The sequence below is a fragment of the Myotis davidii genome, unplaced genomic scaffold (genome assembly GCF_000327345.1).
Source record: "Myotis davidii unplaced genomic scaffold, ASM32734v1 scaffold17, whole genome shotgun sequence".
In the NCBI taxonomy this organism is placed as follows: Eukaryota; Metazoa; Chordata; class Mammalia; order Chiroptera; family Vespertilionidae; genus Myotis; species Myotis davidii.
The window spans coordinates 2,159,941-2,171,058 of record NW_006288624.1 but is presented as its reverse complement, the minus strand read 5'-3'; the positions used below and the strand labels follow the sequence as shown (position 1 = coordinate 2,171,058).

Below are 11,118 nucleotides of genomic sequence, written 5' to 3'. Positions count from 1 at the left end.
AACTATACCCTTAAAATGTTATTTAAAATTTCCGGTTTCAGTTTCTTTAAAATGCAGTGAGGACTTAAAAACATTTGCAAAGCAATCCAGGTGCACACTCTATCTAGATTGATATTTCTCCTCAATCTTTTACAATTGCCTTATCCACTCTTCATTGACTATTCTTCTAAACATCTAGCCCTTAGCAAATCTTTTTAACACATTAGACTTAGTTGAAATAGAAATAATAATTCTCTTTTATGCTCACATTTTGGTTTATATGTTTGTATATTTTGAAATTACTATAGTGAATACAACTAAAATAAAAGGTTGACAAGAAAAATAGGAAATCAAAACATTTATTTATGGATACATTGTTACATAGTAAAAATGTAAAGAAAACAAATGATTACCAAAAAAATTAGGCATCAGAATCAGAAGGACAAGCATTGTAAATAGAAGGGAACATAAAGTGGTTTCTAAGGTACTGGCAATGTTGAGTTACACAGGTACAATGAGCTGTATGTGTGGAGACGTATGTGTATTCACTCATATGTAAGTATATAGTATTTAGTTCTTAACTGTGTCAGGTGAAAGGGCCTAGAAGCAATAACACAATAGCAAACGAACACACCTAGCCCCAAAATCTTGATTTCCAAATGCATTCTCCACCAGAAGGAACCAGGGACCTTAGAAACGGCTGATTCCAGGCCAAGGTGGGGGAGAAGGTGGAATATCCTACTGTGCCAAAATGTAAAGGAAATACTCAATGAATGAGAGGGTCATATCTAAAGGACACGGGAATCAGGGTGGAGAGGCTCTCGTGGCCCAATCTGGGACAATTTGAGCATCAATATAAATAATAATAGTAAAGAAATACAACTTATCAAATAAAGTAAGAATCTATAAGTTCAAAATGATATAAATAAGTATGAAGGGGAGAAAGAAAAACTCTCATCTTTATAGCAAAAAGCCAACTAATAGTCATAGAGGAATTCTGGAATTAGAAATTCACCATTTGGCAACCATCATATTCAGGCAAGAATTATCAATGGATGCTAACTTGTAGGAAAAAATTTGAGGAATACCATGCTATTTACAAAACCTCTATTTCTCCCACAAGATAGCTCTAAATTACAAAAGAAAAAATTAGTAACTTTAGAGTAGAATGAACTGACAGACAGTAATTTTAACCAAGTAAGCTGACATCATCAGAAATGAGGCAAATTAATAGCGTGTGTCTCCACAAGCACCTTTTCCGTGTGATTCCCGATAAAAGCACAAGAGGTGAATTTAATCATGAAAATATATCAAAGAAAAGCAAACTGAGAGACATTCAAAAAAATAACTGGCCTAAACTCTAGATATCAAGTCATGAAAACAAAGAACTATTTCAGATTAAAACAGACTAAAGAGACAGTACAACTAAATCCAATGCATAATTCAGGATATTCTTTTGCTGTAAATGACATTCTTGACACCTCTGGTAAGATATGACTGAGATCTACAGATTAGGTAATGGTATCATATCAGTTTAATTTTGATAACTGTACTATAGCTATGTTAAGAGAATATCCTTGATTTTAGGAAATATACACAAAAGTACTTAAGGGAAATGGGCATCATGTCTGCAATTGACTCTCAATCCAAAAGTAAAAGGTGTGTGTCGATGTGTATTATATATACACATACACATAAGAGAGGAAAATAGCAACTGTCATCGAGAGTCTGAGATGGGGAGAGGACAGGAAAAGATTGAAGAATAAAACAAATATGGAAAAACGTTAACATATGAGGAGTTTTGGCAAAAGGCATATATAAGTAGGAATCCTTTGTACTATTTTTACACTTTTCTGTAAACCTGAAATCATGTCAAAATACAAAGCTAAAAGAAAAATCTTACACAATACAGAAAATCAGACATTTCATAAAAGCAAAAGTTAAACATGAGCAATTATTCAACCACTTAAAATAATAAAAAAAAATTTTGTAGTAAATTCTGGAGGGGTTGGTATTTTCATATTTTGCTGAGTGACAACTGGTTCAAACCTTTTGAGAAAAAATAACTTGGCAATATGGACTAGGAGTAAAGAGTCTGGTGATTCTACCACTGGGACTCTATCCTAAGGAAATAAATACTAAATATCAGAAAGTCATTATAGATAAATGTAATCACAACAGCTTCATTTAAAATAATGCAAATTGGGAAAAACCTAAGTAGAACACAAGAAGAGTTTAAGAAAATATATAATCACTCACAGGAATTATTCAATCATTAAAATAAATAATCTATAAAAACTAAGTAAACATGGAGAAGTGCTTACAACAGACATAACAATGTGATAAAGTAAAATTATATGAACAGAATAATTACAAGTTTTGGTTTCTAAAATATTCATAGAAAAAAAAGACAAAGAAAACTCACAAAACTGTTAAAGGGTGATGGTATAGGCAAGTGAGTTTTTTCCCATTTCTTTACCATTCAAATTGTTAAGTAACTGAATTATTTTAATACTGAGAAATATGCAACTAAAAAAGAAACTAAACTTGTATTTACTACTTTAATCTTTGTGTTTACAAAGTGCATCTGGAAATATTTCAGAGAGAGAAATAAGAGGGAAAAGTCATGATAAAGTAATTTAGACAAATCCTTTAATTTGGTTTCAAACATATGTAAGCAGTACACATGTGAGTGAGGAGGCTGCTCAAGTCCGTAGGGGAAAGGTTACAAAAGATACATACAAATATCCATCTCAAAAGCATGAGGGTCCTTATATCCTTTCTTAAAGAGCATTAAGAGCAAGCACATTCTATACAAACGAGAGTTGTGACAAAGAATTTCAAAGTTCCAGAGCCTGTCACAGTATGAGGTATAATAATGGACAAGAAGTCTTAGAAGCTTCTCTTGTCCAATACTCACTGAAGTCTCATTCGTTTTTCAGGGGGACCTTTAGTGCTCACTGTCTGTTGGATGTTCTTTGTGGTCTCCTTCTCATCAGACTTCACAGTTTCTGGTGTAGGTTCTGCCTCTTTCTTTGTCTGATCCACTAGCCATCAAAAGGAGTTATTTTTTGGAGGGGGAGAAGGATAAAGGGATGAGATCAATTTAGACAACAGTTAATATGAACGGTTCAAACTCTTTCCAATTCATTTTAGAACTGCTTATCTTAAGTTCTAAATTTAGCTGTTTCATCAGGCAGATGTATAAGAATCCATTTAAAGTCTAAAAACCTGATAACCCAAGCAAATTTGTGATACTAGACAAAAACACATGGCATTTAAATAAGATAGTATACATGATTATTCCATCCCAGTTCAATGGATACGTCAATTATCTCTTTTCAATGATGAACCAGAAGACCTTTTTCCCCAAACCTCAAATCACCTCATCTTTTCCACACCTCCTCAATTCCTATTCTTCCCACTCTGATTCACCTTTTAAATCCTAACATCACTACCACAAAAGCATCATCTTGCCTCACCAGCCTGGCTCAGTGGCTGAGTGTCCACCTATAAACCAGAAGGTAACGGCTCCATTCCCGGACAGGGCACATGCCCGAATTTCAGGCTCAATCCCCAGTCTGGGGTGTGGAGGCAGCCGATCAATGATTCTCTCTCATCATTGATGTTTCTATCTCTCCCTCTCCCTTCCTCTCTGAAATCAATAAACATATATATTTAAAAAACAAAAACAAAAAACCCCCGTCTTTTGGCAGTTCAGCAAATCCCAAGGGTAGGAGTAACAAGCAACAATGAGAGAATCTAGAAAAGGGGTGAGGAACGTACAGACTCTGTCTATGTAAGTCCCAAGAAATCATTTGGTCATTAGGCATTAGGGGTGAGTTAATTAAATGTTTGACCAAATATAGCAGGCTAATTTTTAAGCTGATAATTTTGTATGGTCCTCAGATGATATTATAAATATCCAAATGACCCTTGACAGAAAAAAAGGTTCCTCACCCCTGATCTAGAAGGACCAAATGACAGTAGCTCATCTCATATGCTAAGTTGTTACTGAGTTAAACAGGCTGTTTGGTCTTATTTCAAGTTTAACAAGAACATCAGATGAACCATACCTGGGACAGGCTTTTCTCCAGACTTTTGCTATAATTACAAACAGAAAAAACAAAAGAGAGAGTGGGGAGAAGTAGAAGAAAACAGGCAAGTTAGCAAAGTTGTTTTTCTTTTTACTTCAAAATTCTTATTAAATTACACCTTCATTCAAATTACATTATAGATGACTACATGAAGAGGAACCACTGTATGTATCATAAAAAGTAAATTTAGCATTTTCTACTTCTTTTTCGCCTGTTTCAAAAGAGACAAATCTAAAACTAGAACAAGAGTCAAATATAAATAACCCTGAACACCTACAAAACCCTCTGTCTCTGCATCCAGGCTACATGATTTACAAATATCAGCTAAATAGACTCTAATGGAAGAGAAAATGGAGCCTTTCAAGGCTTTGGAGACTTATTTGCTTAGGGGATATGAGCTATGAAAAAAGTAGAATGAAGTGTGGATGAACCATCTGACTTTTAAAGATGGCGGGTATGGGAAGTACAGAGGGAAAAGAAGTATTTTTCTATGAACATAAGGTTTCTGATGAGTTCACTATTAAAAGGGAAACTGTAGCCCGTCACATCTGAAACAGTTCTCAATTAAAAACAAATATACCAGGCTCTGACCAGGAAGCACAGTTGATTAGAGCATCATCCCTACATGCCAAGGTTTGGAGTTCGATACCCGATCAGGGCACATACAGGAAGCAGCCAATGAATGCATAAATAAGAGGAACAGCAAATTGATGTTCCTCTCTCCCCCACACTTCCTCTCTCTCTCTAAAAATCAATAAAAATAACTTAAAAATAAAAATGCCAGGAAACAGTATCAAATTTACCACACATGTTCTCATTACCTGCACAAATTTGGGTGGAAATTTTTGTCTGAGGTCTAGGAGTAAAGCATCCACACGTTGCCTCTGGAAAATAGAGCTTGGTTCTTCTTTCCTTTTGGTTTTAGGTTTAACTTTTTCTGTTAAAATATGAAGTCCAAATCAAAATACTGCCCAGTTTGGTGTTCTATATTTTACAAATTTTTATCCACCATGAATATACTCAGACTTCATTATTTTTCATGGCTGCTAGTTAAAACATAATCTCCCAAACGAGTTAAACTGAGCATATACACAGAAGTATTCTAACTCTCCCTCTTAAATGAAGTTATTAACATTCTAGCATTTAAAAAGCTGATGTCACCCTGACTGGTGTGGCTCAGTTGGATGGAGCATTGACCAGTGCACTGGTTCGATTCCCGGTCAGGGAACATGCCCAGGTTGTGGGCTCAATCCCTGACACGGGCGTGCAGGAGACAGCTGATCAATGAATTGATATTTCCCTCTCACATGATGTTTCTCTCTCTCTCCCTCTCCCTCTCTCTCTAAAAATCAATAAAAGTATTTTAAAAATAAATAAATAAAAAGCTGATGTCTTTTAAAGATATTTAGTTTTAACTTTGTCAAGTATATGATTGTCTAACCACTATGCATACACCTGAAACTAATACAAAATAGTATTGAATGTAAATTGTAATTGAAAAAAAAATTTAGTATATAAGCATGGATAGAAAAAAGAATTTTAAAGCTAAAGTTTTCCATAATTACCAAAATCATAATCCAGATTATTTGTTTGAAATTATCCTGTGTATATTTTAAGTGTATTAAATGGTCTTTTCCCATGAATCCTAATAAGTGCAAATGAAAAATGCAACTTTCAAAAATTCCCCAAGTTACCATTCTCAATAATGAAGACTATAAATCACTGAAAAAAAAACCCAGGACAAACCAAACAGAAGGTCCTCAAGACAAGAAAGAAGTTACAAGAGAAATTCTGAAATTAATGACATAGAATTTCCCTTGGGAGGGATATATATTGGGAGACTGTCTCTAAATGAAGGGTTCCAGATAAGTTTCACTCCAAACATTTCATTAGGGTAGGGGCAGAGAGCTCTTAGGAGTTTATTTAACTAATGTAAACTTTCCTACATCTGATGTTGCAACCTGCAACTACTATTAAGAATAAATAAAACTGTATCTGAGAGACCATTCATGACACAAGCCTGAATTCTATTTAAAGGCTACTTTTCCATTAGTAATTTATGCTGAATTGCTATTTCTCAGAGAAGGAAATACAGACTATAGATATTCTGCTATAGACACACTTCTAGTACTTAGGTAAAATATGGTGTAGAATGAGTAGCAGATTAACAGCTACAGAAACTAGGGAATCTGGCATCACAAAAGGTGATAACATGGAAAAATAAAAAAACAGACTGGTCACCTGGGAATAAGGCTCTAAGAGCATCTCCCCTAGTTTTAAGACTGGGAGATTCAGGTTCGTGATTTCAAGATGACTCTACAGTTATGTAAACAAGAAATATCACCATTACTCAGTCCTCATCATTGATTTTCTCTGCATGCTCCAAATATTTTAAAAACTTGAATCTACTTATCAAAGATTACCATTTACCTAACATTGAAATGTATATCTGTTCCTATGGGAAAGCTATTATTACCACATCTATTTATATAAATAGTAGCTGTGACAATGTCATAATCCTATGAAGAATCTTCCTAAGGGGAAGTAAAACACACCTAGAAATCATCAACAGCTGTTTACCTGAAGAAAACACATTCATTCTCAGATACCAAAAAATGTTTCAGAAGGTCTAGGTGTCCTACCTACCTTGCTCTTCATGATCTTTGAAGTGCCACCAATACCCTTTGGAAGGATGGTATCGACAATATGACATAGCTTCATCAAAAGCTGACTGAATGCCATGCACCGCAGTAAGCTTGTAGAAAGAAAATGAATTCCCAATTTTTCATTAATAATGCTCAAAACATTTTAATGCCCAACACTTTATACTGACTTACACAAGGAGCTGTGTTTGATTCTTGAAAGCAAGGTCACTCAAGTAAATGTTTTTAGTGTTTAAATAATGTGAAGACACTTACCACTCTAGAGTTTATAACTGATCCCAAGTCTGGTGCCTGGTAGATCACTCCAGCAATGATATAGTAATCAGCCAGTGGGATAACTAAAGCAGTAGAAGGGAAAAAACCATTTATGAATACAGCCATGTACACAAACTACTAAATAGATTTCCATAAAAAGAACAACTAAAAGCTGACATTTTCTCATATTAAAACTTAAGGCAGGGCCTGGCATGCAGGAGGCAGCTGATTGGTGGTTTGCTCTCATCACTGATATTTCTATCTCTCTCCCTCTCTTCCTCTCTGAAATCAATAAAAAAATATATTTAAAAGAGTTCCTGTTTTCGTAAATAAAGTTATATTATAAAACAGCCACACCCATTCATTTACATTATTATCTACAGCTGCTAGTTGAGTAGTTGTCACAGAAACCATGAGCCCCACACTCTAAAATATTTACTCTGTGGACCTTCCCAGAAAAAATTTTGTCAACTCTTGCCCTAGAGCAGTGAATGACCTGAGTGTCCTGTTAAAATCAGATTCTTAATCAGTAGGCATAGTGCATTTCTAACAAGTTCCCAAGTGATCCAATGCTGCTGTCAGTCAACCACACTTTGCGGAATAAGACCTTACAGCGAGAGATTTACAGCCTGGCGTGAAGATAACAGATGTGCTGAGCTTGCCTCTGCGCTCCCGTCCTGAGTCCTAAGGAATAAAACAGCTGCTAGCGAGGCTGGTGCCACCTTGTATAGCTTCTATACCTTGAACCCTCTCACCATGGAACTCTTATCCATGGTCTTGCCTTTGTTCTAAGGTTGTCTTTTTTTTTAAATCCTCACCCGAGGATGTTTTCATTGATTTTAGAGAGGGGAAGGGAGCAAGAAACATTAATTGGTTGCCTCCTGTACACGTCCCAACCAGGATCAAACCCACCATCTAGGTATGTGCCCTGACCAGGAATCGAACCCACAACCTATCAGTGTACAGAATGATGTCCCAACCCACTTAGTCACATGGGCCAGGCTAAGGTTCTTTTTCTCTGGACCAAAACTCTAGATTTTTAAATTAAATTTAAGTTCTTGATTCTAAAACTTCTTTAACAAGTCATTCTCTGGAATCAATAGCAAGGTTGTTACTAAATGTCTTGATGAGGGATTTTAAAATTAGGAGATGTAGCTGCTCACCTTTGGAAGTGACTAATGCTATGATTCAAAATCAAATCTGCATTCTATACTCTTCAGTGTGATTTCTAAGGCAAGTTTTTGTGTGGTTAGATAAACCAGGTAAGACTTGTGGTTGACTGTGTCAATCAGGGTTTTCAACTGACCTTTTAAGAATTTGGTACAACTGCACTTACCATGTATTTTGTAACAGAATTAGACTCAGTGGTCTGAGATGAAAAGAAAGTTACTTGGAATGTTCGAGGTTCAGTTGGAATCCCAACACTTGTGCCAACAGGAAGACAAGGTTTCAATATAGGGAGTTGCTCTATTAGTGCTTGCAGAGCTGCCCCTGGGCATGCTGGGAGACCCCTGGTGTCCAAGCATGTGACTAGTGGAACTCCATTTGAAATGATTCCTAAGTGATAAAGCTATGTCTACCATACCAGCCTGCGTAGACAATTTGTACAAACAATATGATTATAGTGGAAACATGATTTCCTTCTAAGGCTCTGGAATTTTAGCAGGCATAAGAGGTCTACATGATTAGCCCTCATTAAAAATCTGGACTCAGAGTCTCAAATGGAGTTTCCTGAGCAGACATACACACATGGAGCTGCATTTCACTGCTGGAGGGTATACTTGGTGTGGCCCCTCACAGAGAGGAAAGTATAGAAAGTTTACACCTGGACAGATCCCTACAGATCCCACTTAATATGGCTTTTTTCCTTATTGATCTGGCTGGGTATTCTTACTGTGTTGCCCTAACAAAACTTAAACATGACTGACAATATGCTGAGTCTGCTGAGTCCCCCTGGTAAAGCACTAAACATATATATGTTGTCTTGGGGGTGCCCAAAAAAGAACCCAAGAAAACAAACAAACCAAAAAAACAAAACCAACTGGATAGCTCAGAAAGTAAATAAATCATGGTGTTTTAAGAAAAAAATAATGCCTAAAGTTTACACATTTTACCTTGGGTAGGGGACTGCCGCTGTTGCTTCCGGATGATAAAAAGAATGGGCTCTTGAGCATGTAAAAGGATGTATTCCACTCCAACCATCTGACTGAATGAAAATAGAACACAGACATCCAGAGATCTATGAATGCCCTATAAACAATTCTGTAGAACATTCAAATTATTATATAAAATTATAACAACACTGTAAGTAGAATTAAAACTTCCTGTGTTTGATATTAAAACCTGGCTGTTTAATAAAATTGGCTATTTTCCAAGGTAATCAAATACAGGTAAAGATTTGGTTTTTAAACAACAAAATTTATTTATAAAATTTCATGATGAACTTAAATTTTCATCATGAAAGTATACTGAAAAGCATGTTTCAAAAAAGACAACCAAGCCCAGCCGTGTGACTCAGTGGTTGAGCGCCGACCTATGAACCAGGAGGTCATGATTTGATTCCCGGTCAGGGCACATGCCCAGGTTGCAAACTCAATCCCCAGTGTGGGGTGTGCAGGAGGCAGATAATCAATGGTTCTCTTTCATCACTGATGTTTCTATCTCTCTCTCCCTCTCCCTTCCTCTCTGAAATCAATAAAAAACATATGTATTTTTTTAAAAAGGCAACCAAAATACCATGATGCTTCTTGACCTGGAGGATCTATAAATATATGTAAAATATAAAAGTATACATGGTGAAGACTATTCATGTCTTGACTATATATGTCAACTATATATTCTACCCAACTAGAAAATATCAAAAACCTTATTCTTGCCCCACTGCATTTTTTATCTGACAGATTATGTTTAAAACAATAAGTTGTCTTAATAGTTAAAAATATTTGTTTCATAACAAAAGTTATTTAAAATACCACAGAAATTTAATTTCATGAATTCCCCCTAATGTTTGCTGACAGATTAAAAAAAAACACACACACACTTTATTACACAGTTGTTTCAGAAACTTTTATAACAGTAATAAATTCTTAACGTCCTAAGTCTGAAGAATCTTGCTTTGTATAAGTCTGGCTAAAATTTTTTGTCATACGAAGATAAATCTACTATAAACCTACTAAAGGCACTAAATTACATGTAGAGTGGACAATAAGTATAGTTACTAGGTTGAGAATAACAGCTGCATTGCTCATCAGATCTACATTTAAACCTCATAGCTATAGTTTAATTAGACAGTAATACATACAGTTATTACAGCAAAGACTTCCTAAGCAACAAATGACTACTAATAATTCCTTTGCCAATCAAAACTTGTTATGAACCCAAACAAAACTCCAGTTCTTCCAAAACTTTTACTCTGTATTCCACGATCCACAGCTGAAAGAACTGTTCACTGCAGAATCTCTCGTTGGCCGAGATGCTACTTTCTTACAATAACTTACTTTAAGTGTTCTAATGTTAGTCTCTGCATTTTGACCACTTCATTATTACACGTTCTGTCGTAAAAAGGATTACTTCTTTCTGAAAAGTAATCTAGGACACTTCCACTGTTCAAAATGGGGATCCATGTACTGTCAACCCAAGAGATTCCCAGTAGATTATCTATAAGAAAGAAACAAAATAATAAAAGGTGAGAAAAGAGAAAAAAATCTAATCCTACAAATATTATGTATCTCATGTTGTAGGCACTATAAATAAAAGGAAGACATGGATCCTAACTTACATACTCTCACAGTCTAACAGAAGAGACAAGGACACAAGAAAGCAATAACTCAAGTGCTATAATAAAAGTACAAATAATTGTGTTATGAGAGCACAGTGGAGGGAGCAGAATACCCTACCTGAGGAAACTGGAATGATTTTTTATGGGGTGAGGGTTTTAGCACTATCCTAAATACACTAATAAAAGAGAAAAATGGTAATTGGCGTACGATGCTACCCTTTTCATTGGCTAATCAGGGCTATATGCAAATTAACTGCCAACTCAGATGGCAGTTAACTGACAACAAAGATGGCGGTTAATTTGCATATGTAGGCACAATGCAGGGAGGCGAAAGGGAAAGCAGGCA

General features: G+C 35.6%; 1 protein-coding gene across 3 annotated transcripts in view; it reads right to left on the bottom strand.

The window, feature by feature from the left end:
• The window catches only part of MED6 (mediator complex subunit 6), a 30,158-nt gene that overhangs the window by 13,758 nt on the left and 5,282 nt on the right, over positions 1 to 11,118 (bottom strand). Inside the window, exons 2-8 of one of the 3 annotated variants that reach the window (XM_006760741.2) lie at positions 10,492 to 10,651; positions 9,109 to 9,200; positions 6,995 to 7,077; positions 6,723 to 6,831; positions 4,898 to 5,013; positions 4,056 to 4,083; positions 2,900 to 3,026 (exon numbers count right to left, since the gene is read on the bottom strand). In XM_006760741.2, coding sequence (XP_006760804.1) covers positions 2,900 to 3,026; positions 4,056 to 4,083; positions 4,898 to 5,013; positions 6,723 to 6,831; positions 6,995 to 7,077; positions 9,109 to 9,200; positions 10,492 to 10,651 — 715 coding nt within the window. Of the gene's footprint in view, positions 1 to 2,609; positions 3,027 to 4,055; positions 4,084 to 4,897; positions 5,014 to 6,722; positions 6,832 to 6,994; positions 7,078 to 9,108; positions 9,201 to 10,491; positions 10,652 to 11,118 lie in introns of those variants that run through there. The other 2 variants (XM_006760742.2, XM_006760743.2) reach the window with 2 other exon arrangements.